At 47.8% G+C, this 27,921-nt stretch overlaps 1 protein-coding gene across 11 annotated transcripts in view; it reads left to right on the top strand.

Moving 5' to 3' along the window:
• Positions 1–12,690: 12,690 nt before the first annotated feature.
• LOC149356622 (uncharacterized) overlaps positions 12,691–27,921 on the top strand; it is a 34,750-nt gene continuing 19,519 nt past the window's right edge. For 2 of the 11 annotated variants that reach the window (XR_016291669.1, XR_016291668.1), the window contains exons 1-4: positions 16,250–16,630; positions 18,007–18,114; positions 21,871–22,219; positions 27,410–27,530. Coding sequence is in view for 6 of the 11 variants with exons in the window: in XM_089584266.1 (XP_089440392.1) it covers positions 15,371–15,523; positions 18,007–18,114; positions 18,347–18,538 (453 nt within the window). In the remaining 5 variants the exon portion in view is untranslated. The other 9 variants (XR_016291666.1, XM_089584265.1, XR_016291665.1 and 6 more) reach the window with 9 other exon arrangements.

Raw genomic sequence — 27,921 nt, 5'->3', positions numbered from 1 at the left:
GCAGAAGCTCCGCGACCTCTTCGGAAAACCCATCGGCCGCCAACTCGCCGCCAAGAAGGCACTCGCGTCACGCGCCCAAACTTCCTCCGAGCCATACATAGCCTACATATAAGACGTCCTCGCCTTGTGCCGTAAAGTTGATAAAGACATGTCCGAGGCAGATCGCGTTGGCCACATACTGAAAGGCATTGCCGACGATGCCTTTAATCTGCTTCTATGCAAAGACTGTTCCACGGTCGCTTCTGTTCTTGAGGTGTGCCGGCGTTTCGAGCAAGCCAAACACCGGCGCATTTCTCACCGTTTTGACCGGCTGCAAGCTCCTCCTGTGAAGATCTGCCAACATTGCGGCAGCCTTCCGACCCGGCTAACTTAACCCGTATCGTGCGCCGCGAACTGGAGGCGATGACGCCCGCTGTTTCTTCCTTGCCACTGCCGGACAACACCTTGGCCCTCATCCAAGCCGTCGTTCGCCAGGAGGTTGCGAACATGGCCGTCCCTTCTCCTCGCGTCGTGGACAACGCTCATGCCAGCCCGGACCCTCCAGTGATCGCAGCTGCCACTTACAGTCGCAGCTTCTCGCCTGTGCCGATATCGCAATCCTGCCGAATGGCGTACGTCTGATGACAGGCCGATCTGTTTTACCTGCTCTCGCGTCGGACACATCTCCCGTCACTGCCGCAGCCGTTGGTCCCCGCCACCTCGCCCCTACTCCTTCGTCGACCGCCGCAACGACTACGGCCCGCGCCGCTTCACACCACGTCCCGATCCGCTCCGTGACGAGCCCGCTCCGCACGCTCGTGGGTCCAGCCGCTCACCTTCCCCATTAGGCCGCCGCTCCCGTTCTCCTACCACACGCCGCAGCCCTTCTCCTTCGACCTCCCGCCACTTCTCGGAAAACTAGCCGATGCAGCCCCCGGAGGTGACGCTGCATCATTGACCCGGCCTGAAAATCCTCTCTTGACCCCCGCTGCCCAACGTAATCTCTTGAATGTTCTCGTGGATGGTGTCCCGGTCCTTGCCCTCATTGATACTGGCGCCCAAGTGTCTGTCCTGAGCTCTTCTTTGCGCCGCCGTCTGAAGAAAGTTTTAACGCCTGCCGCCATGTCCACGGTTCGCGTCGCCGATGGCAGCCCCGCTGCCGTGATTAGAATGTGCACTGCGAGAGTCAGCATTGCCGGACGTCATATACCCGTTCTGTTCTTGAAAGTAGTTCGGACGGCGCGAAAACAACAAAGACAAAGGAGACACGAACACAACAGGACGGGCGCCAACTTGCAACTGAAGTTTATTGCAGCAGACCCCTACATTTTATGCATCACCCCAGCCATATCTCGCAAGCCTATCACACAACAAAACAAATTGTCATCAAAAGTACTAACACCGGAAGTAGGCGCAACTATTACAGACAGATATGCGTTCTGCACTATACACATGATAACATTTTCCTTATTTTATAAGTCTCAAGATTAGAAGAACGCGCAACCCACATGAAAGCAATTCATTCTCAAAAGAAATACACACGTTTGAACAAGGCAACCAGAGCGCAAACTCAACAGTCCTGATTTAACACAAATTGTGATAATGAAAGAAAGACCAACAACAAACGAGGAAAATCTTTTTTGGTGGACATAAAAACTTAAACCTTCGGGGAAACCTCCCAGCGTCAAAGAACTATTTCTAGCGTCAAAATCATTGAGAAACCTCCCAGCGTCAAAGATAAAACGTTAAAATCTAAAGACAGTCTTCGAGAAAAGCCACCTCAGCGTCACTAATTGAAATTGAAGGCCTACTCACGCATGCGCTTCCCGCTTTTTTAATAAAAAATGCCTCCACTACTTCCCGCTCAAATCTGTCTTTACCGCTCTTCAAAAAAACCGTTTTGATCAATTCCGGACTACACCCTTTGCAAGTCTTGCAGTGGTCAGCAAGGAAACTTCCATGTTGTTGGCGCATATTCCGCATGTGTTCGCTGGCACGTTCATTAAAACATCGACCGGTTTGCCCTATGTACACACCGGTTTGCCTCTATGTACACCGGTACATCACCAACCTGCCTCCCTGTCCTCAACTTCAGCCTGTCCCCTCAGGTACTTCCGCCCGGCATTTCACTTGCTGATCTGTCCCCATTGACCGATTGCACAGTTTCTGTCCTGGCTCCTGACCCAACGACTGCCGTCTCCAATGTCCCTACATCGCAGCACTCCCGTGAGGATTCTATTTCCCGGATGATCGCGGCCGATCTGCCCTCTGCTGATTCTACAGCTCTTCACAGCCTCTTGTCCTCCTACAGTGATATTTTTCACTTTGGGGCCCGTCCCTTGGGTCAAACCTCTGTTGTCGCCCACCACATTGACACCGGCGAGGCCCGCCCTATTCACAGACGGCCCTATAGGGTCTCCCTCGCAGAGCGCCGTGTTATTCAGGCAGAGGTGGACAAGATGCTGGCCCGCAACATCATCGAGCCTTCGAGTAGTCCTTGGGCGTCCCCTGTCGTGCTTGTTAAAAAGAAAGACCAAACCTGGCGATTCTGCGTCGATTACCGCCATCTGAATGCCGTCACAAAGAAAGACGTCTACCCTTTGCCCCGAATTGACGACGTTCTTGACTGCTTGCACGGCGCCAGTTACTTTTCCTCCATCGATCTTCGCTCAGGGTACTGGCAGATCGCTGTCGATGAACGGGTCGGGAGAAAACCGCCTTTGTCACCCCGGACGGCCTGCACCAATTTAAAGTCATGCCTTACGGCCTGTGCAATGCCCCTGCGACCTTCGGGCGCATGATGGACTCCCTCCTGCGCGGTTTTAAGTGGACGACATGCCTCTGCTACTTAGATGACATGCTTGTTTTTTCGTCCACATTCCAAAGCCACCTGCATCGCCTTTCAGCCATCCCTGCCGTCTTCCGCCGCGCTGGTCTTCAGCTGAACTCGAAGAAATGTACCTTCGGCCGCCGTCAGCTCAAGGTCCTTGGCCACTTGGTCGATTCTGCTGGGATCCAATCCGACCCCGACAAAGTCCGCGCCGTGCGTTCATTTCCTACTCCGCGCTCCTCCGGTGATGTGCGCAGCTTCCTCGGCCTATGTTCCTACTTCCGCCGGTTCATCAAGGTCTTTGCGGAAATAGCCCGACCTCTTACCACGCTCCTCAAGAAGGACATCCCGTTCTCTTGGGGACCCGCACTAGTTGACGCCTTCAGAGCCCTTATCATTGCCCTCACTGCTCCATCTGTGTTGGCGCACTTTAATCTTTCAGCCCCTACGGAACTTCGCACCGATGCGAGCGGCCATGGCATTGGTGCCCTACTTGCTCAGCGGCAACGCAACAAGCTTCGCGTTATTGCGTACGCCAGCCGTCTCCTTTCTGTGTCAGAGCGCAACTATTCTATCAACGAGCGGGAATGCCTCGCCCTGGTTTGGACTATCGCAAAATTCCGCCCTTACTTGTTTGGGCACCCTTTCTCTGTTATCACGGATCACCACGCCTTATGCTGGCTTTCTTCGCTCAAAGACCCTATTGGCCGGCTGGGGCGCTGGGCTCTTCGCCTTCAAGAGTACACATTTTGTGTCGTCCACAAGTCCGGCCGCTTGCACCAGGACGCGGATTGCTTGTCCCGTTACCCTGTCGATGCGCCCTCCTCCAACGAATGCGAGGCTGACGCCTGCGTCTTATCCATCTCGGCCTTCCGCAACATTGCACAAGAACAGCGCTTGGATTCTTCGCTACGTTCCCTCATCGACCGCCACACTGCCAACCGCTGTGATGCGTCCCTCGCCCCGTTTGTGCTCCATGAGAACGTCCTCTACCGGCGCAATATGCGGCCTGACGGCGCTGACCTCTTGCTCGTGGTCCCTCAACACCTGCGCAGCAGCGTCCTTGAGCAGCTTCATGACGTTCCCACGGCCGGTCATCTTGGAGTCTCCCGCACCTACGACAGCGTGCGCCGCCGCTTCTTTTGGCCCCGTTCTGTCCGCCGTTATGTGGCCGCTTGCGACCTGTGCCAACGACGGAAGACGCCCTCGGTTCTCCCTCCCGGACATCTCCAGCCGATTCCAATCCCCGTATACCCGTTTACCCGTGTCGGCCTCGACCTGCTCGGCCCTTTTTCGTTGTCTGCTATGGGAAACAAATGGATCGCGGTCGCGACGGACTACTCCACGCGCTACGCTATTACTCGAGCGATCCCAACCAGCTGCGCAACTGATGTCGCTGACTTTCTCCTGAACGACGCCATACTCCACGACGGTGCTCCCCGTCACGTGCTCACCGATCGCGGCCGCTGCTTTCTTTCCAAAGTGGTCGCCGAACTCCTCCGCTCCTGCTCCGTCCGTCAACAATTCGCCACGGCCTACCATCCGCAGACGAACGGCCTCACTGAACGTCTGAACCGTACCCTCACCAACATGATTTCCATGTACGTCTCCGACCATCACCGCGACTGGGATATTACCCTCCCATTTGTTACATTCGCCTACAATTCTACGCGTCACGATACAGCCGGTTTCTCCCCTTTTTACCTTCTTTTTGGCCGCGATCCTTTGCTGCCCTTCGACAGTGTACTGCCCGCCACCGCCTCCCCGAGTCCTTACGCTCGGAACGCCATCGCTCGCGCCGACGCTGCCCGTCTTCCCTTACAAAAATGGGCGTTGAGTTTCTGGTGTCATGTTCATGCATTCCTTGTGACACATTAGAAAGTCACCACGAAGTCAGGTATTCATGTCTTTCGACAATAAAAACTCAGCAGAGACTCTTTTTCGTTAACCCAGAAGATTTCCTTATATCATCGGCCATCAGACACTCAAGTGACTTTTCTCGCCGTTAACCCCCATGCAGAAATATACCACAACAGATTCAGATGTTATTTCACACGAATTTCTCTCATGCCATTGCCTTTGTGGTACGCACAAAGGCATGCAGAAATAAATGCAGCAAGCGCCGGAGGCACTAAGATGGAAGGGGGTGCATGGGGGGGGGCGGTATAATTTACGCTTTTATGACTGTGTCAGCACTCTAGAAAGAGGGAGGTTGTTTACTGGTCAGTGAAGGTTTTTTTGAAAAAAAGAAAATATGCTTGTCGACAGCTATTGAAACATTACACGGAAAATTCGATTTTTTTTTTTTGCTCTTTAGTGTCCAGATTAGTGGTCGTTACCTGTGATCATTATTCAATGCGATGAACGTACCGCGCGGTGGCGTTAATACGAGTGACCAAAAAACGTCCTACCAGCAAGGGTGAAAGGAAGAACTTTTATTTTTGTCTGCAAAGTGCAAAAGAAAGGCTTGAAGACACTGATACAGCAACGAACAACTTAATATCAAAGGCTGGCTAAGTCGCAGTCTCCATATATAGTGCGTCACGTCGAAAGCGTAAGCGCGCGCTGTTTTCAATATAACTCCGAACAGTGCAGAAAAGAACGCAACAAGAAAAAAAAACAAGTGACAAGCATGCGATGTACCAGTGTACAAGATAAAAAAAGAAGACAGCGCAGTCTCTCGATCTTCAGTCACCTCCTCATGTGTGTTTACAACATTCAAACGTTTTGCTGGATTAGAAAGATGTGAGTCGCTAACATGCTCGCAGGTTTTGAAGCTACCTAGCGCATTATTCGAGTAATTTGTGCCCCGGAGTGCAGTTTTGCACAACGCTGTGGTCTGTACCAAGGATTATAGGAGCGCTAAGACAGTAAAACGGACAGCTGTCGCTCTGAGACTTGTAGTTTCCCAAGCGGTTTGATACGGCCAATGCGCTGTATGTCAAGGCTCAGAATACGTTGGAACTTCCAACAGGCCTGAAAGGTCCTTCTGAACAACATTGTTGTCCCGTGCGAGCATGTAGATGCTCGCAATGGAAAGAACAAGAAACAACTGTGGCTGCGCATATCACGCCACATAAGCTGACTAGTTAACAAGCAGCTGCGGAGCCTCCCGAGTGGCTCTCAAGACTAGAGCCGTTGTGTATGTTGCGGGAATTTTAAGCTGACGAAGCCAGTCTCGTGCTGGCTGACCACGACAGCGTTATGTGTATTTTTGTTGTGCAATGTCATGAGCCAAAGCCAGGCAATAAAGAAAAAAAAAGTGTCGTGGTGTAGTGCAGTGGTTAGCGTGGTAACTGGGAAGTCTGAGGTCAGCGGTTCGAATCCTCGTGAAGGCCGGCAGTGTTTATTTTTTTGTTTTTTTTTTTGTTCTTGCTCCACTTTTTTTATTTTGGCTCTTATTTTGCATTAGTGATCCCCATATTTCGATCAGGTTTTGCAACGGCAGGTAGGACAAGAGAGAGTCAAGAAAAAATCATCAGAAAAGCATACATTAAAACACACAAGAACCACGGTGGCCAATTTGTTTTAGAAAGCCATTAGGAATTCATTAGGAAAATCACCAGGAAGTCATGAGAAAGGCATAAGATCCTAATTTCAAAAGTCACTACACTTTCTAAAGAAAGTCAAGAGATTTTTAAGGGTTGTCGCCCGCCAGCGGCTGTCGGCCTCCCAAGTCAATCAGAAACGACGTCATGACTGTCGCCGTCGTGAAGTCACCTACTCTCCTGGCTCCCTTGTGTTACTCTGGGTCCCTTCCCGCCGTGTGGGCCTTTGTGAAAAACTGCTCCCCCGATATACAGGCCCTTATCGGGTCGTACGTCCGGTGACCGCGGTGACGTACGAGATCACTCCGCTACATCCGCCATCCCCGGCCGCTGCACCCCGCACCGACATCGTCGATGTGTCCCGCCTCAAACCTTACAACTCGCTGTCTAGCTGGCCTGTTTAGTGCGCACCGGGACGGTGCTTTTGCCGCGAGGGGGGGGGGGGGGGGGTCATGACGACGCTGAGGTGCGCGCTTGTGTGCTGAGAGACTACTCCAAGCCGTCGGTCCCTTGCGTAGCAGGTTACCTCTGCTGTTTCTACTGCTGCTTCTAGCCGCCACGTATCAATATGAATGTCCCGCGGAAAGTGGCGAGGGACCCAAGATATCGATGTGGACATTGTCAAAACGGGCTGACGGCGGAAGGAGTGATGAGGAGGTCACGGACTTCGGCGGCAATCTCAGGTGGTAGCGACGCAGCGACGTGATGAAACTTCTGCGCCTGGCTAGTGATGCGGAAAATAGTGGGCTGGCTGTTGACCTGAGCGAGCCAGAGCTGAGGATCGGAGGCTGAGAAATGGGGAAGGCGAAGGGATAGCGCAGGGACTGCGCTGGAGGGTCCGTCACCAGGCATGGCGGAGGCGTTGTCGTCGGCGTTGACCATGGTGGGAGCGGGTGTTCCAGCGGACGTCCGGAGTCACCAGTTTGTTGCACCCGAAAAGTATGAGGCCGGCGCGATGAAGGAAATGATGGATTTTACTGTCTGGAGCGCTAAGATGTAAGATGGCATGCAGCCGAACGGTGTATCTCGCCGGCACGAGAGCCGAGCTCCATTCGGAGGAACTTCGGCGACATCGTCATCGGCGGTTGCTGCTCCTGCTGCCTAAGACCGCCGCTGCTGCTACACATCTAGCATGAAACGCTTACGCATAAATATATAACTTCGCTACAATCTAGTCTAAAACAAGAAGATTCGAGGATGAATGCCTTGGAATGCAAAGTCGTGTGCGCAGCCTAACGAAGCATGAAATGAAAACAGAACCTCACTTGTAGATATCGTCGCTCATAGTTTCCCGCTGTGCGCATAGTTCGAAGTAAGCAATGCGGAGCACTGCGATGTTGAAGCATAGAAGGGTGAATTCCGGGTAGTCCGCGATGCAGCCCTCCGGCTGAGCCGCGATGACGCGGTCTATCTCACGGCAGCACACACACTCGAGCTCCGCACAGTTCGACAGAACTAGGCACTGTCCACAACTGCACCTGACACAACTGCTAAAGAAGAAGATGACTGGGTACGCTCATCTGCAGTAGCAACGCTAATTTCACTCCTGAGTATATATAGTTCAGCCGGTAAATGAATCAGAGGATTTATTGTCACAGCTCCTCGTGACGGTAGGCGACACAGCTTCTGCCAGCTTTTAAACGTTGCTTTCGTGCACCGTGCAGTCATATGCTTTGGAGAACGGAGAGGAAAACGCCTATGGCTAGCTAGCTATACACCCTGGCCAATCCCCCGCCGTGGGTATGTGCCATTCAGCCTGAGGACATCATCATCATTATTGTTTCACGCGAGCCTCGGTGTTAGCAAACGCACCGCTTGGCGTGTTCGCTTAGTGAACGTACGAAGACGCTGGGCAGCACTACGATCTACGAGGGCTGTTATAACAGAATTCACATATGTCCGCACACACCGGTCTCTACTCATCAGTCGTGACGGTGGCTCGTCGATGACTGCTCCCGCACTTGCTGCCGGCTCCTCGGCACTCGGACATCAAATCCTTGATAACCGGCCACGCCAGCCGCTTCAGCCCTCAAAAGCATCGCACGCTCTGTGGGGCTCAGGTCGCTGAAGTGCAGGCCGGAGTTCTTCAGGAGAACTTCGTTGATGGGTTCGGGAACGGGATCCATCGTAACGCTGGCAAAACGCCGGCGTAAAGGTAAACGAAGTGACGGTAGCGGCGGCCGCAACGGCCGATAGATGCCTTCAACGTGCGGCCGGCGGCAGCTTTCATTTCGGCTGCTACTAGACCGCACCGCTAACCGCCAGAAATCACGGAGTCTGCGTTGCGTCATGTGAACGTTATGTTTCACGTCACTTTGTCCTATGTCGTCATCAGAGAGTCCCGAGTTCGAACCAAAGCGGCGGGAAAAACTTTTTCAAGGTCGAATCCAAATTTCATAGAAATAAATGCCTCTTTCGCTGTCGGCCAAGCGGCAACAAAGCCATGAAATGCCGAACTATCAGATTTTTCGACCAAAAAAATATTAATAGAGATCTCCTTCGCCTTTAGGAGAGGAGCGCGACAACGTGTTGCAGCGCTGCCAGGGAGTCCACGGAACGCCATCGTCCGTCAGCCGCGCCGCCTTGCCCGTTAGAAACACCTCTGAACGCAACGCATTTTTGAGAAAAGGAAATGGCGCAGTAAATGTTTCACATCTCGCAGGACACCCGAACCGCACCTTAGAGGAAGGGAGGAAGGTGGGAGTGAAAGAAGAATTAAGGCAAAAGGTGCTGCAATGAAGGAAATTTAAAATTCGATTTGAGGGAAAAAAATGACGCGGTAACTGTCTCACATACAGTGACATACCTCTGTGGACACCCGCAGCCCTCGACTATAGGCCACCGGTTCGATTTGCTACCGGAAGCTAGGCTGTAACTTAACGAGTAAGTTTATGCTGCACAAAACGATGAATGGTATGACACCATCTGGAACGTTCTGTGGCAAACGGTTGGCATGATACCATTTTTTCCGACGCGTGGTGCCGACAACTGCAAATACTACTATACTGCGACGCCGACAGTTGGCGCAAAAGTTTTACGAGACAGCTATATATCTCGTTTGGTCAAAAAGCAGTCAGCGTCATAGTATAGTAGTAGTTCTCGGCACCGCGCGTCGGAAAAAATCGTATCATGCCAACCGCTTGCCGCAGAAGGTTACAGATGGTGTCATACGATTCAGTGTTTCGTGCAGCATAAACTTACAAGTTAGAGCATAGCTTGCGGCAGGGATTCTAACGGGCGACCTATAATCGGGGGCTGCGGGTGTCCACCGTGGTATGTGAGACAGTTGCTACGTCATTTCCTTTCCTCAAATCCAGTTTTCATTTCCTTCATTACGGCATTTCTTTCTTCTTTCACTCCCACCTTCCTCCCTTCCGGTGCGAGGGTCCTGCGAGATGTGAGATAATTACAGCGTCATTTCCTTTCCTCAAAAATGCGTTCCGTTCAGAGCTGTTTCCAACGGGCAAGGCGTCGCGCACGGGCGATGGCGTTCCGTAGACTCCCTGACCGCGCAGCAACACGCTGTTGTGTTCCACTCCTAAAGGTGAAGATTAAACGTCCTCCAATTCTCTCTCTCTCTCTGCAACATGTTCATGAAAAAGGAAATAAGGTTGCAAACTGAGAAAAATACAAATTGTTTTTGAGGAAAGGAAATGGCGCAGTAAATATCTCGCATGTCTCGGTTTACACCCGAACCGCACCGTAGGAAGGGATAAAGGAGGGTGCTTAAGAAGAAAGTGGTGCCGTAGTGGAGGACTCCGGATAATTTCGACCACCTGGGCGTCTTTGGTTTATTGGGGTTTAACGTCCCGAAGCAACTCAGGCTATGAGAGACGCTGTAGTGAAGGGCTCCGAAAATTTCGACCACCTGGGGTTCCTTAACGTGCACTGAGATCGCACAGCACACGGGCCTCTAGAATTTTGCCTTCATCGAAATTCAGCCGCCGCGGCCGGGATCGAACCCGCGTCTTTCGGGCCAGTAGCCGAGCGCCGTAACCACTCAGCCACCGCGGCGGGTACTGGGGATCTTTATCGTGCACTGACATCGCACAGCCCACGGGTACTCTGCCTGGCTGGGTAGCTGAGTGCCCTAACCTCTGAGCTACCGCTAAGGACCATTTGGTTGCAGACGTGGGTTCAGTTGCGCAGGTCACCTTCCGCCAATAGCCGCACTGAAACCATTAAGGTCCTCGACCTACGTTAAAACCCGAACAACGGCCTCTACCTACCCGCAAACACGTCTCACGACCGCTCCATAGAGGACGAAATTCACAAAGAGGGGACACTCGGCGAAATCCGGCCCCGCGAACTGCGTCAGAGATTATTTTTCAACCCGTCTTTTCAGTGGTGCCACCAGCGCGCTTGCGCATGCGCGCGGGCGGGCGGTGCGGGCGACCGGCGACGGAGCAGACTAGGCAGAACAAAGCCAGGCGACGGTCGTCTGCGCGCGCTGTGCCTGTGAGCGTGCGGCGTCTGTCTTAGCGCGCAGACTCCGTGCTTTTGCCTCTGTCCTCGTCTTCGACGCAAAACTTTTGCGGTTTGTGACCACCGCAAGGCGAGAAATGTTTTCTTGCACAACTGCTGTGCATTTCAAGCAGTTTCCACTGACCACGCCGGCCGCAACCTTGAATTATGCGGTTAGTGAAAAGGCACGCACGCTTCGTGGCCTGCCTGCTGCTCTGGCGCGGTTCGTGTCGCCCTTGGTCTTTATGACAGCGTCAAGGTAAGAAACATTTAGTTTTTGCCGAACTATTCTTTATTTCAGGCAGTTTCGCTGAGCCCGCCGGCCGGCGCAGTATGGCGGAGTTGTGACAAGTACGCCCAGCTCGTCCTCCTCGTGCCGTGGCTATGGCGCCGGTCGGTGCTCATTTAGCGAAGGGCGCGCCCATATGCTATGGCCTTGAGCGCTTTGCTTATAGCGATGAGTTTCGCATGGTTGCGCGTTGAGTTTTACGGGACGCGAATTAAGTTTTTTATTACCGCCAACAATACACAACTTATTTCCAGTGATATTTGTCGACGGTCGGGTAAAATGTGCGGTCAACTTAAAAAAAAAAAAGGGGGCAAACGTGTCGTAAACGGGCGTTCTTGCGTTGTTAATTCGGGCGTGTAATATTCAAGACTGCCGGGGAAAAAGGTCACGCATAAAAAGCTCAAACACTAGAAACTTGACCGACGACTCCATCGTCTACTCGAGTGAAAATGCGCATTGCACCAGCGGAAACAAGTAAACACGTCTGAAAACAAGGTTCTGGTGCGCCGAAAATTCTCTTCTACGTCTCTGAAGATGGTGGGAATTGTACCCGCGCATTTGTTCTCAGTACTTCCACACACTGTGAGCGACTGGTTGGGAGACCTGTAGTAACTGTCAGGGTGCCAAACATTTGTCGAAAGAAACGCGGAATGATACTTAAATATTTTGGGGGACAGAGAATGACGTCGGGGAACAGAGGAATGCTTGTAAATCATTTGGAGATGTATTTTAGTATCGTATGGTGCATAATTGTTCTGCATGCGAGCTTCGTAAAAGCCTGTTTTCCTTGTTGGTAATTTTGGCGCGTTTCGCCTTTTCGCGCAGTTTTTATGCAATGTCTATCAAAATGGCACCTGCTTGTGATATACATTTTTCAGCTTACGGTGGTAGACAACCACTGCTGTGAGCGGTGTCGCTGTAACGCGATGTGCCAGATGGTGACTGCTACTGCATCGGTTTATTTTTGTGTTTATATGGAGCAACATAAATGCCGAAAGTACCTGGGTTCTTTTCTTGATTGGCAGTGTTTAACGAAGGCAGCTGCGTTGACGGGCAGTCAAGAGCGCCCTAAATATAGTTCTTCGCTTTTATGGACGAAAAGTAGATAGACAGCAAGAGACACCACACTGAACAAAAATGCTCGCATTCAAATTACGCGTGCCTGAAACCGGAACTCCCTCCTCCGAGCATCTGCTCTTCGTCAATCCAAAGAAAGCGAGATTTTTCTGACCTACCTAGATAAAACTGCCTACGTGCTGCTTATAGTGACGTAAATAAAGCATGCCGTTTGGACGCTGTTGTGCTTTACAAACGTGACATATTCTTAGGCCCCCATTGTCGCACTACTCTGTCCATAAATTTTTTGCAAGACTGTAGTTTACTTCCGCCACTAGATTCGTACGGAAGCTCAAGTTTTATTGAGTGGAATTGTGCATGCAAAACTTTAAATTGGTTTGTAAACACGCCTGCGTAAATTTTGTTTAAAGCATTTGCGCAAATGTTTTCGTTTGGCTGCAACAGCCAAGCGCAACGTTGCCCAGCTGTTGTCATGACAACTATGGAAACAGACGCCTGGTGAATGCAAATGGCGGCGCCGTGCCTGTCTGGCCATGCAATCGTGCGAAATCGCAAATATAGGTGAGTGAGGCACCGGCAGTGTATGAGATTCCTGGCCTTTCACGATAAGTAGGCCAACATTCCTGCCGGCACTTTTGTTTAATTGCCGATGCTTTGCTTGCGTAACTGTCGCTGTTGAATCTTTTCTCTAGCGCAGCGGTTTGCTCGAAAGGCCAAGCGCAGTGTTTTTTCTGGCATGTAGGTTTTCAGCGTATGTTTTTTTTTTCGTGATTTACTGCAGAAATTGTCGTAACAGCCCATACTCATTGTGCCCATATATATTCTTCGTCTTGGGTTGTGCCATATTTCTTTACAAATTGCTGAATCGTCAAACACCCCGCCGCAGTGGCTCAGTGGTTACGGCGGTCGGCTGCTAACCCGGAAGACGCGAGTTCGGTCCCGGCCGCGGCGGTTGAATTTCAGTCGAGGCGAAATTCTAGAGGCCCGTGTACTGTTGCGATGTCAGTGCACGTGAAAGAACCCCAGGTGGTCGAAATTTCCGGAGCCCTTCACTACGGCGTCTCTCATAGCCTGAGTCACTTTGGGACGTTAAACCCCAATAAACCAACAAAGAATCGTCAAACGTTCATGAAAGTTGCAGTTGCGGATGACTGTGTCGCATGATTGATTTGGCAAAAATGAAATAAAGGAGCTGAAGTGACAAAGTCAGGTAGACTAGAACAATGCATTGGGTTGTACGATCATTTCCTTTAGACATTGTTGTAAACAGTTTAATCATGGCATACCTGTTGTCTAGCTTATTATAGTGCAGGGCACAGGAATCTTAAAACACCCACACAAAGTAGTGGTGCTATGTTTATGCAAAACCCACTTTTGTTTAAAACTGGCATTTAAGGATTACTGAAAATCTCATGATATAAGCACGACCTATCCTAACCGTTAAAAGCTGGTGCAAACAGTAGTCATTATTAATATTTTATCCAGTGCTCTCTCTTCTTGTGCCTATACTTTGAGATGGATGTGCCATCAATAACAGTAGCCCACTTATTTGCTCCAATCTCTAATATTGTTGGTAAGCCCTTCCGCAAGCTACAGGTGCCTAGCTTACAAAAGATGAGTGACAGTGCTTCTGAAAGTGCAGGCTTCTCTCATTTGGGGACCAGCTTTTTATGCTTGGTATTTGTGCTTGCTGCTTTTCTCCACTGCATAATGACTTTTGGTGCTGAGCACAGTGAGGCCTCCTTTGATGGCAGGGGAGCTTAGTGTCTTCAGAAATTTAAAAAAGGTGCCTACCTCTCTGTGAATATCAATCTTTATTTTTAATTTAGGAGTTACTTGCACCACCCATAGGGCTTTACAGCAAGGAGTTAAAAATGGCTAAAAAGAGGCAGCCTACGCATTGAAATCATGGTAGAAAGCGTCTTTGGATAAGCTGTGAACAGTACTTGACACCAAACTGTTCCACTCAAGGGCAGGTAAAAAACAGAATAATAAAAAACATCACCCTTAAAGGAAAGCTGCTTGACCGTGAAATGCTTCAGTGTGTAAGTTTTTGGTTTAATATATTTTTCGCAGTTAACATCAGTTTTATAGTTCTAAATATTGTGGCCAAAATTTTTAATCCAATATTTTTTCCGTGCTCGTTGTGTCGTTCTGTACTTTCTGTTTCAGTTTGCATTTGGTCTCTGTCATTCTAAGTTCCTGTGTGTAATTTCCCTTTGAGAATTGCGCTGCACTGTTGGGAATTTGTACTTATAAGTGCCCATCTATGCAGGCCTCGACAAGCACATCTATATTCCAATATTTATCACACATGACTAGCAGTTCTATTCAGAAATCACTTGGCAAATCACCGAATTTCTGCTGTAATAAACCAGAACTGATGGCTGTCTTTTTCCCAATGAAATTCACATGCTTTTTTCATTGTAGGCCTAAGATGAAAAGCACTCCTAATTATAAATTTCTTGCTTGTTCTTAAAATAATATCATTAACTCTGCACCTATCCAAGTCATTGGGGCACATTCATGTAAAGGTAATGGGGACAGTTTGCAAAGATTTTAGCAAAGTTGGTGAATCATTCACAATTTGTGAATTACGCTAGAGGAATATCATCACGACCATATGCCCCGGCCTGGTTGACATTCTGCAATAATATACGAATCAAATTAACACAAAATGTGACCTCCAGTGTCCAGTCTACCTTAATGGGCAGTGTGAATATAACAGTACGTAAGCAGGATGGAGTAAATGCAGATGACGAATAACCATTGAAAATTTTGTTGACACACATTATTATATTTTAATATTATAATTTTTTATGGAAATATCAGTGCACATATGAGGTACATAAATTAATTAGTCAGAAGGAGCTCCCAGAGTATAGACTGTAGGAGGTGCCTCCTGTTAATAATTGTACATATACGCATGATGAAAATATGGCAGATAGCAACTACATAGTGGATTGCAGGTGCAGTGGGAATTAATAATCACAACAAAAAAATTGATTAAGCGTGCTCAATTTTACAAACACATTTAGAAATACAATACTATACAAAAGCACTCAAGCAATGAAAACCCTACACAGTAAATACAGAATTCATTGGCCTGGCAATTGAGGGTAATTAGAAAGTACATACTTCTCCAAGTTTTTATGCAATGATGCTTCTGTGCAGGGTGATTTGATGATGGTGCCTGCAGCGAGGTTAGAAGTGCCCTTTCTCCCTGGGGCAGGAATGAAACACCTCCTCATCCGTACAACAGAGGAGACCACGCATGCTCAAGATGGGAGCGGCTGGACCCCTCTGCCGCATGCACTGGGTGAGAGGCCACCGTTGGTACGTATGTGAACAGCGGTGTGTCGCTTCCGAGAGTCATACGGTGCGGCATTGCGTATTCATGTAAACGCGGTTTATCTCAGCCTGTATTCTTTACCCGTGCTTGCGAAACGCAATAATGCTGCGAGAAAAGGGGTTGAGACAGCACAATACCTTTGCCATATCTTCCATCCACTTCCATCCAAGCCAGCACCTCTGTTCAGCTGCCGTTCTGGTTACAGCTTCTGACCCGAAAAACTGGTTTTATCCCGGCGGCGGCAGTCGCATTTCAATGGAGGCAAAATGCTAGAGGCCCGTGTACTGTTCAATGTCAGTGCATACTAAGGAACTGACGTAAACCCTGTTTCGGTTAGGAGAGAGCATTTTATTCCAGAAGGAGTATCTTGACCTCCAATATACATATGTACCTTCTAAATTTTTGTTTGAAATGACTTTTCTCGTGCCTGGCAGATCTGCCGCAGCCGTGGCACAGACGCAGGCGATGTCGTGACTCAGACAGAAAAAAATTGTGCCACTTTTAGGTATAACATTTTGACGCCACAAAATTGAGGCTCAAGTTGGCGCAGTTGTCTTCACCATACACAACGAAAAGAAAACTTTCCCATCGAGCCATGCTAACCTTGGTCTGTGGTCAGTGCGACACTGAGCGCATAGATGACAAAACATTTTCGGAGTCGCCTGTCGACTGCACTCTTTGCTGAGTTTCAGTTTTGAGTTTACGATAGCTGTTTTGTCTAAATTCTGTACTTTCGTAATTTTTGCTGTCAGCTCTCATTATTTTTATAGTGCAGTTATGGTGTCCTTTCTAATTCTGATCCATGCTTTCAGCATATTTAGTGTCAGTTACAGAAAAAACTCATTCCATGGGTAGCACCATCTGCCTGGGACGGCCTACCCATCGACATCAGCATCATTCTTCTGCGTGCCGCTGGCCGTTCGTATCTGTGGCTGGAATGGGGCTGTTCGAGTTGTTATTATGGTTGTGTACCTGCCAGCCTCAGTTTATTGTCCAGTTGTGACACTAAGTGCATTTTAAGCACAAGCAGAAAGCCATGCTGCAGTGTTCATGTGTGACACGTTGTAACCATGTTCCAGTGCAATCACAAGGTGAGCTCTTCGTGCTGCGCAGCCACCTTCGTGACCTTCATTGGTGCTTTACTTAGTTATGGGAAAACTGCAGTTGAGGTGCCTTGTGGCCACTTTTCTTTTCGGAGGCTTTCACTGCTATGCTATCCAGTTGGACAAGCACGATTTCGTAGCTCGCAAATGTATGTACCACTCACAGCAAGAGTAACTGGGGTGTGAATTCTCAGGGCGAAAAAAGAAGTTATTGTGGGGCAGCCTCGCGAACCAGTGTTTGGAATTGCTACCCGCGTGTGGCGAATGCAAGTCTCCTCGCTCAGACACTTCGAGTGATTGGCTTGCCTGACCGTGCCAAAACACACACACTGTCGTGTCACGTAAATCCGACCCCTGTTAATGTGGCGCACTCAAATTACAAACAGTTTTTGGGGGAACCAAACCTGTTCAATGTATTTACGCCTCGTTAATATAGAAACCTGCTGTACAGACAGTCCAGAGCCGCCGCGGTGGCTCAGTGGCTATGGTGCTCGGCTGCTGACCCGAAAGACGCGGGTTCGATCCCGGCCGCGGCGGCTGGAATTTCTTTGGAGGAGAAATTCTAGAGGCCCGTGTACTGTGCGATGTCAGCGCACGTTAAAGAACCCCAGGTGGTCGAAATTTCCGGAGCCCTTCACTACGGCGTCTCTCATAGCCTCAGTCGCTTTGGGACGTTAAACCCCATAAACATAAACTAAACTAGACAGTCCAGAAAATCCAGTGTCCATCCATCCTGTTGCTGCCCCTAATTGCAGAGAAATATGACAACTGTTTCTTCACAACTGCAAAGCCCGAAAGAGTGCTTCTGTCAAACAAGCTTGTCTAAATTAATGGGCAGTTTGTCAATTCAAGGGGAACTTTGTGGAAATTGCAAACTTCACATAAGACCTGTTCTTCTGGGGAAAATTGACAAAAGCAGCATGTATGGGGAGTTTAATGCTCCAAAGCAGTAGCAGTGAATTCTTTCATGCCATATCCTGAATTAATGATTGCACGAGGAGCTTGTCAGGTAACACCTGGTGTCTAATAATGGCAACAGTTGTGTGGCAATGAGTTAGCCCTACACGTGCCCGACTGAGCTTCAGGTGTGAAATAAGGTGTCATTAGACTGGCAAATAGTTTCCTTGTGTGGTAACCAAGTTCCAGGGACACTTACGAGGTGCATTTTATAACCAGCACTGTGTTTCTGAAGCTGGAAGTAGTTTTAATAGGGCAGCTATCGAGAGCTCTGAGGTAAGCATGCTGTGTAGCTCCCATGTCTGATACACGCACGAAGCAAGTAGTGCACCTTCTCTCTGCTGCGATCCCTTGCATCATAGAATAGGGTGGTGAGTGCGAAGGGCGGGCTGTGTGTCTCCTCACAGGCAGGTGAATACCTGAAGATCAAGGCAATCCATGTTCCGGTTGACCCTGAGACGATGAAGGCTGATGTGCAGATAATTAAGGCTGCCATCACTAGCAACACCAACATGGTGAGTGGCATCAGCAAATGGCGCTAGTGTGGCTCACATCAGTGGTGTTCACGTGGGTTCATGTTACAGCGCGCAGTTTTGAGCATTGTAAGCCAGAGCAGTTCCTGATAAGCAAATCACATACATCTGCAGCCTTTTGCTATGCTGCCTGCACTTCAAAATGGCAGCCACTGTGACGTTGATGTATGCTTCCTATATCGTACCAATTCAATTCCATTCATATATTTTTCAGCCTTCTTCGCTGGCTGAATCTGCCTCATGCCCCCACCACCCTCCTCATCACTGTGCTTGTGACAATATGGAAGTGCAAACTTTGTGGATGGCATCTCTTCAACCATTGACAAATGATAGAAAATGCAGAAATCGAACAGAATCTGTTTCAGCATCGTCAAATTGTGCCAGTCGTGGTGTGGCCCCACTTTGACAAAGCATTGAAAATGGTGTACACAAAGACAGTTATGGCGCAGCATCACATTGTCTTGTCCCCTCTCCTTTATTGTTTTTGCTGTCAGCTCAATGTAAGATTTAAGACAACGCGAAGGACAGGACCAAGGAAGGAGACACCACGAGTGCTGTGGTGCCGCTAGTAGTGTCACCTTTCTTGTGTCCCATCCTTTTCGCTGATTTAAATATCAATGCTAGCAAACAAGACCAATTCACTACACTTGTGTTCTGAGTGTAAGGTCTTCTGCCAGTTCTTGACAGGCTTGTGAAGTTCTGTCAGCTACAAAAGTGCTCAGGAAAAACGAACAATAAAAGGACGTGGCTGCATTGTTGGCCAATCTGTGAAGAGTGCACTTGTGGAGGAGGAAGTTAGACTTCCCTGTTCTCGTGTCCAGTAGTCAGACAGTGATCAGAGTTTGGTACCAATTGGTACATTTATAGAAGCTTAGTGGTCTCACTACTGCTTCAAAGAGCGTGTCATGACCTTTATCAGGTGTGCTTGTTCCTTGTAATTTTTCTCACTGCTCAACTAAGGGGTGGCAGTGAATGAGAGAAGAAACTAATCGCTGAGCAGCTTTTAAGAGCATGAGCAAAGGCTTAACATGTGCTGTTGAAAATGCTTACAGAGATTGAGGTCCAATACAAAAACAAGTGCAAGGGGAGGAAAAAGTGAAATCACTAAACTACTTTTAGAATCATGAAGCAGATGAAGTCATTGGGAAGAAGAGAATACATTAGGGAAATCTTACCTAGGAATGTAGCAAGACACAAGTATGAGGCTAAGCCAAGTGAACCATAACATCTACGTCTTCTAAGCTGTCTGCTTTGTTGTGAATGCTTCCTTGTTTTTTTTTTTACATTGTGTGATTCCCCAAAGGGGTTTCCAGTGGGTTTGCTTTGACGTGTTGGGTGCAGGGCCTCATTTCACTAAACTTGGAGCTATCGTAGAGATTGTGGGTGGTACAGCGCGAACTAGACGATGGACAAAAACAAGAAGACTACTTTTGTTTGTCATGTAGTTTGCACTGTACCACCCACAGTGAATTATTACCAACTCGCCCAGTTGTCCATCCTTTTTCAGTCATCTGAAAGAGCCATTTCCAAGCATTGGCTTGGCTTTCGTTCAGGTTACAGTTGTGCCCCGTTAATACTGCCCTGTTATTATGAATGACTCTAATCATGGATATGTTTTCTCGGGACCATACTTTTTAAAAGTATTTACGCCTTTTCATATGAGTGTGGTCCAGACAGTGGACGGTGAAAATGTAAGGGGCCCATTGGGACCAATCTATTTTTGTCCCATTAGTATGGACATCGACGAGAAGAAAATCCCAAATGCTCTGTCAGATGTGTTGCCCCTTGCATTCTAGGTGGAGAACACTAAGTAAAGGCAGTGCAAATGGCCTCTGTGTGTTTGTGTGCTGTTCCGTGCTCTGCAGTGGCAGGGTGCCTGGTTGATGCACTTCATCATTTGCTGCATTCCATGAATGGCTGCGAATGAAATTCTTTCTGTGTGCTGCGTTGCAAACCACATTTAGCAGCTGTCATCCGAGTGAGTCCAGAGATCTTGAGATGTGAACAGTCGTAGTAGGAGATACTCCGTCGCACAAAGAGGCACCACTACGCGTCTCATTGCCCACTGGATGCTCCAAATAGGCTGAAACCAGCACCGCATGATTTTGAAGATAAGGGCGACGTGGATAATGCACCTGGAGTACCACGATTACCCCATTTCCACCTCGTTGCCTGCCACTATGCGCTGAAGCAGTCCGCATTCATAAAGGTGGTTTTTTCTTTCCGATTATTTTTTTTGTTCTTTTTCCTGATTCATTATTGCGCACGACTCTCTTTATGGTCAGTTTTACTCGGGAACCAAAGTGTCCATATTAATGAGGCACGACTATACATGTTTTTATGAAATTCCGCTGCGGTGTGTCAGCCGTTCTCCGCTCTTAAGAACTGTGAGCAGAGGCTTTGACTTATTTCATTTTCTGTCTTTTCGTGCATTTTTATTGGTACATATTGAGAAATTACTAGTGCCAATCTGTTTTTTCAGTCAACATGGCAAGTTGCATGGTACTAGATTAGGAGCTGCTGTTGCAATGAAAAAGCAGATGGAGCCCGTAAAATTCACCAATATCGGAGATACATCCGGATTTTCTTCACGAAGTCTGGTGCATTCGAAATGGCTAAAATACTTGCTTCAGAAGAAACGTATCAGCTCTGGTGCTTGCCGACACATCACTACCAATTTCTTCCTCAGTCGACCCACATACCAGGTCAAGACTCCAACCCAGAATTCCTCGTCATCTGGAAACAATTTATCACTGACTTCGCCTGGACACTGCATTTACAAACAACTTGCGATACCGTTTTGGTCAAATAAACAGTCCATTTCGTGTAAACTGCGGCTCGATCAAAGATGTGAAACATATCCTGCTTGAGTGCCCTGCATGTGCTGACGAGCGTGCGTGCAATGAGCGTTGCATGGAGAAGCTCTCCCCTGTGCCTCTGACAATGGACAGTGTTTTAGGTCTCTTGGCCCGCCCCAAGCAACAGAGACATGCAATAACTTTTTGTTTGCATACTTAAAGGGTATTGGACATCTTGACAAGCTCTGATTTCACCTTGCATGTTACTCTCATGCATTCTTCACGCTGTTAGCCCATTTGTCAGACTTTGCACTTTGTCATTTCATATGTAACATCGGTACTCGCCGGTGCACTTTAGTACGCATTTAATGAGGGCATTTTTTCTTCTCCTCTTTTTATTTGTTTTACCTTTTCCATGCCCCTCTCCTTCCATCTTTTCTCCTAAATTCGCTTCCTCGCGCAGATATAGCATGCCAGCGATTTTTAAATGCCTGCTAAATTCTCTGCTTTCTTCATTAAAGGATTTCTCTCTCTCTTTGGCTTCAAGAGCTGTGCCTTGTGCTTGATAACTTGGTTTATCCACCATAGTTTCTGCTCCAGTTTTTCTTCAGATATTTTTTGCTGCATATCTGGAAAGGGACTCATTTCTTCTTTGTTTCTATTAATCATGCATTCTATATTCTAAACTTGCATTTTCTTTTACCTTTGATGTTCTCTCACCCCCTGCTTCAGTGTTAGAAAAGTTCTAGGGGAATACAAGACAACTGATAAGTAGGTGTACAAGTCAGCCTGTGTATGTTGTGATTGCTTTATTTTCACTATTTGGAGCTGTGAAACTGAGGTGTTCAGCCTGTATTGTATGCGTAATTCTGTGCTTGTATGACAGATGCTTGAATAAGGCGAAATTTTTCTCCCCATGCATTTCTGTATGCTTGGTAAGGAGCCGGTGCTACACTGTGGCTGGAGAAGCCTTACAAGGTGAGGTATGAGGGAGAGGAGAAGTGTCGACAGCCTGAGCCACCAGACCCCTAGGCCGCTGTTCCCTTCCTGCCTTTCCCGTGACCGGCAGCCTCGGAACAGGGCCGCCCCCATGTGCACCTTCCCCGGGCTGCCTCTCCCGGGCCCCACAGGTATGAGGGGTTCCTGCAGCAGCATTGATGCCTGCCCTGGACACGGCCGTCCACCCAGAGCAGTGACCGACCGGAGCCCATGGACAGCACCCATGACCCGCCACACTTCCTCGCCCAATGCCCTACCTACCTGGCTCATCACTGGACACTAAGACTTGAGTGGGCCTTCCTTTTTATTTAAGCTCTCTCCTTTACCTGTTGCAAGTTTTTTTTTTTTCCTGTGCTTGTGCATTCTTAGTCCATTTGCTCTCAAGACTAAATTAATTTTTTTTTCTACGTGCTGCCTCGTTTATTTCATTTTCCATATAACGTGAGGTGATCTATCCCTGCAGTCTTTAGCATCACAACGCTGTTTCAGTGTCACTAAGCATGAATTTATAGTATTCTGGTACAGTGGCATTTTATTCATTTTCACATTTTATTTTACTTGAGAGAGCTTTTTTCTGAAATTAAATGCAGCCATGCCAGCTCAGCTTAGTCGCCCGAGAGACCCATCTGCAGGGCCAATTGCTTTGTTAGCCAGATCAGCACACAATGACTTTAATGATGAACCCGGTGGAGATAGATGATTGGCACAGCTAGATTTCTAGCCAATTCCTGACTGGTAGCAGTAGGATTCCGCTTGTTTTAGCTGCTCGTAAAAATGATAATGAATGATTCAGTTAAGCCAGGTTGGACTTAACCTGCTTACAGTACAAGTTTTTTGTTTTCACAGAAAAGTGCAGAAAAGCTGTAAAGAGTGAGGCAAGTTTATTGAAATGTATAGTGTGCCACTGCAGCAGTTTGGAGCTTCGCGCATTGAAATGCTCAGGCACAGACTGCGCACATGTGCTATCGACTTGCTCCTCGTGCAAGCGGCCAGGTCTCGCGTAAGCAGCCACATGCAAGCAGCCATGTCCCTCTGGCCCCACTTGGGTCGCTGGAATCTGGACACCTGAGCAAGTGGCTGACAGGCATCGCTTAGGGATGCTAACATTTCTTTTCTCCTTGCTGCAACTTGGGGTAAAATGCAGCATCCCTGTCCGCATTGATGCCTGCCTTGACGGCTTTCTCATTCCCTTCAATGGTGAAGCCGGGTGCATTATAGCTTTGTTTTTCATGGCAAATTATTTCTGAGGATCTGTCTGCATATCCCGAGGAGATGAATTCAGCGCAAGAACCAGACTAGGGGCGTAAGAAGACACGTAAGACATTCACATGCACCTTCTTGCATCCCTCGTCTGGTTTTTGCGCCCAATTGTTCCCGTCATGCAGCACCAACTGGCCCGGCAGCATGCGTTCTTGGCTTTCTTATTGCACTAAGCTTTCAGAAAAGCGGTGTGTTGTGCAGAGATGAAAACAGCAGCAAGTTGTTTGCAGCTGTATAAGCGAAGTGAAATTTTTGTAATGTTCTTTGTTAGTTAGTGGAGCAAAGTGTAGTGTGCAAATTTTGCCTCTATTTAAGCACAGGTGGGATCACAACAGCTGTGGAGCATGCTTCTCAACATGCAGTTCAGGGTGTGTACCGAGCTACTTGTGTGAATTTTTTATTTTTTACAGGCTGCAAAGAAAAATTAAAAATTCAAAAATTGGCTGTGTAACTTTAGCTTTTGCTGACTTTTGTGTTGTGGTGATGTCCAATGGGTGATGAAGAGCAGCTTTTTTATTCTGCTACGGAGAATACATTTTGATGGTCAGTCTGAATAGGACTGACATTTTTCAGTCGTTGTCTTGAATCAACTCACTCTGTAGTGAAGCACTCTTTCTTGTTCCGCTGAGCATGCTAGGTGCGTAAGGTATTTGAGAACAAAGTCCTCCATTGCCATAGACAACAGCGCTGTAAACACATCTGTCTAGGCATGCAGCTTCTTGTGTATTCACACTATTATTCATACTGTGCAGTTTTTTCCAAAATGGAAGCATACTGGTTGATGCAGGAAATGAAATGACATGCAGTCCTTGTCACAGTGGCTGTACCCAGAAAGCAACATAACAGACAGTGAAAATTCTATGAGTATCACTGTAGGCACCTCATAAGCACTTGCACAAAGCCACCTGTTGTTACGGCAGTTAGGTTTTTGGTCTTGGTCAAAGTTCTTTTCGTCTGAAAAAAAAAAAAATGAACATTCCATGCACCTCAGGCTTCTCCAGCTTGCTTAGCAAGCTCCTGTACCGGAGCATACGATTTTCCCAACTTTTATGGTACGCGAATTATCCCCTCTTCATGACGCAGGAATGGGACCTTAAGTCCTGTTGCACACCGAGTCCTACAGTCGACTCTGCGACCTAGAGCTCTTATGCAATTGTCCTCGTCGACTTTCCTGGGTCATCACTCAAAATGACTTGCAGCCGCTGGAGAAAATTGCGCGTTCTGGCGACATATCACCGCTCACTGTGCTTCTCTTTTTTGCCACAGATACCACGTCACCATCAAAGCACATCAGTTCTTTCCAGAATTTGTGAACACAGCGCTTCTCTGCGCTCAGAAAGGTGGCAATTTCTAATTCGCTGAAGTGGCAGCCATAGCGATGAGGACTGTGTGGCGTTTCATTTGCTGCGTCAGATTGTAAACTTCCATTTTGGAACAAACTGTGCAATATCAATGATAAGGTGTCAGTATACAAGAAGCTGCACACCTAGATAGATGTGGTGAGACTGCTGGCGTCTATGGCGATATTCAATAGTGTCCTCAAATATTCTTGTATCATAACTGCAGCAAAGAAACACATTCACACAGAGAAGAAACACAAAACACATGGACGAATGCTGCACTCACAGCTGCAGCATTTGTCCATGTGTTTTGTGTTTCTTCTCTGTGTGAATGTGTTTCTTTGCTGCAGTTATGATGTAAGAATGTGACCAACTAGCCCTAAAGCTCGTTTTACTCATGTTTTCAAATACCTTGCACACCCCGTCATTAGATTTCTCCAGAGCTCTGAGGATCTGCTGCCACCACTTCCGGAAAGGCCAGACCAAGGTTGTCTGTTTCAAGCATTTCTGTTTTCAGACATTGCCAGATAACTTTTTCGAGTAGTATCATCTGATTACGCTATTGTGATTGTGTCATCAGCTCAGGTAGCTACCTTTCAAATAGTACAGGGAGCTGCAGCTGTGTCAATGATGACACTGACATGCTCCATGAGATGTTTATTGAATCTTTCCAGAACTGCCTTACAAGTTGCTGAAATTCACTGGCTACCTTGACATTGTAGTGCTCACCTATTTGGACAGAGCAGTTTGTGTAATATCTGCTTGTACATTCACAAAGTTTCACAGCATCCAAAGGCACTACTGCAAGGGGATACAAGTACATGTACTGTATATCTAGCTAGGAACGTAATGGGTTATAGATAGGGCTCACAGTAGGTGATGCAGGAGCTTTTCCCACCCTGCTATTTCATCTGAACAAAGAAAAAAAAAGCTATCAATACATTAGGCAGGCCACAGACTTTCCAAACATTTAGTGCACTTAGAACAGTGCACAGAAAAACAAGGGTGACAGAAAGGAAGACAGAACTCTACTGAAGCTTTCCTCAAACAAGAAAGGAATAATATACAGGTTACAAAAACGATGTCATATCTGGACATGCTCACTAAATGCTCTCCAGTGGTGCCATCTCATGCTCCTGGAGTGCGATATATGGCTCACTAGCACGTGGCACGAGCCCTGTGAATACGAAAGGCTTCCACTCACTCCCTAACAGTTTGATTATTTTGTAGGAAGGTAACTTGGCTGTCGACTAGTATCTGCTTATATCTGTGTACCTGGCGCAGTAGTCAATGTTAGAGAACCAGTGGCAGCCTTTCAAATTTATAAGGCTGACACAATGTGCATTATCGAGCCATCTATCGCACTGCAGGAGCATGAGATTGTGCCATTGAGGAGCATTTGAAAGCGAGGTCAGATGACATCCATGATGTAAAAATAGTGCAAAAGGAACTCCAGGGACAGAAAGGGAACGACGCTATGATGATGTCAGATATGATACCATCATTATAACCTGTTTATATTGCTTTCTTGTCTGAGTAAACCTTCAGTTGAAACATTACACCCCTTCTGACTTCATTTGTGTCGCCCTCGTTCCCCACTGCTATGTTCGGCAAGCAGAACCAACTCGTCCAGCTTTCCATTATCCTTCAATGCACAACCACTCTTCTCTGAGGCGAAGTGAAGTAAGTAGAATGGGCCTTCTTTGCCAAAAATAAGCAGGCTGTCTGTATGTAGTACTCTCATGCTTTCAGGAGCTTATTTTATCAGCAGAGATTCATATCACGCAGGTTGTCCTCGCAGCCGTCGAGGCTGACGACCACAGCGGTGACAATCTGCTACCAGTCTTCTTTTTCCAGGGTCACAGCAGCCTGGTTACGCTTGACAGAGACTGAGCAGTTTATGAGTACTGGCCAAATTAAGGTAGATTTTACAGAAAGTTCTAATCTAGAGGACATTCTTTGTTTTTAATGTTTGCCAACCTAAGCAATGCTTCGTATGTAGCGGCATACTAGTTATTAAAGACAAAATGTGTGGTACAATGCTAACTTGACCTTGGAAGATTTGAATTAAGGCAAGTTGCGCAAAAGAAAATGACTGTAGCAATACCTTTTGGGAACTTCGGTAACAATTCTTTGCTGGTCACAATTGGCTCGTCCCTTTCACATGCAGCAACACTATTTTGATAGGGGTGGGAGGCACTTCGAAAACTGGAAAGCAGCAAGTCAGCTGCTGTTCAGATACAGAAGTAGTTAAGCAGTGCTCACATCACATGCCAACTAGTGAGCCTTTGCAAAGCTGTCACGTGCATAAACTTGAGAAGCACATGCCACGCACAAGTACACCGTTATTCTTGTTCATTTCCAAACGATGAGGCCATTTACAGAAAAGGCAGTGAGGCAGGTTGCAGTCATTACTGAAATGATTACGTGCTGGCTTCATAGTTCGTCGGGAATGAAGCCACTGATGGTGAAATGTCAGCTGTAGATTTGCTGTGTCAAGTGCTGTGGTGTACTTGCTTCTGCTGAGCAAAAGAATAGAGAGATGAACATAGTTGGCACCAGAATATTTTACCCTTACCCGCAACAACCAGCAGCATGGAGGAGTGAGCATGATGTCTGTGCAACTGTGGACTTATTTTTGAGGAGCCTCAGCTGTGCTCCGCACTGAATGTGGCTCCTGGAGCCATGAAAAATTCCCTTTACCGATTTCCTCTCAGGTGCTCGTTTGGAACTCGAAATTGACCGTGTAGTATTGATATTGTAGTCTGTAGTCACTGTCAGCAGTAAAGTTGCTTCAAGAGCCAGAAAATGATGGCTGTTGCAAACAAGCGCGTTATCTAATGCCATCAGCTCCTACATGTGCTCGTGTTTGTGATGCAGTATGGCTACACCCCCAAGGGCTCGTCGATGGTCATGTACCGGATCCGCAAGCACCACCACTATTAGTTCTCGGTGGCCACTGACTGGCCGGGCAGTGTCTGTGCCACACCATCCATGTCTGGTGAGTGTAGCTTCATTTATTGGGAAAGGATGAGAAGGAGATGCAACAATTAGGCAAGCTTTAATTGAACTTGAATTGATTTTTACTTCTGAACTTTTGTACAGAGGATGTTTGAAACATCTGGATCTCTGGCTAAATGCTAGTTAGGATCCATGCAAATCATATGAAAACCAAACTGCACAGAAAGTACTCTCATCACTGATTTACAGTAGCCGAGCGATTTTTCGGAAGCCAATAATTTGGACTTGCATGATATTTCGGATCTCGCAGAGGAACCTTCCCGCACCTCCTAAGAATGTGTGCACTTTCAGGACCGATATTTAAGACTTTGTGGAGTCTAAAAGTTCGAATTTTCGGACTAAAATAGCCGCCAACAACATTGTGGAGATTG

This window comes from Amblyomma mixtum, chromosome 3, assembly GCF_055824585.1.
Source record: "Amblyomma mixtum isolate Tamu chromosome 3, ASM5582458v1, whole genome shotgun sequence".
Taxonomy (NCBI): domain Eukaryota; kingdom Metazoa; phylum Arthropoda; class Arachnida; order Ixodida; family Ixodidae; genus Amblyomma; species Amblyomma mixtum.
Note: the sequence above shows the minus strand (reverse complement) of the source record. Positions and strands in the feature narration are given on the sequence as shown.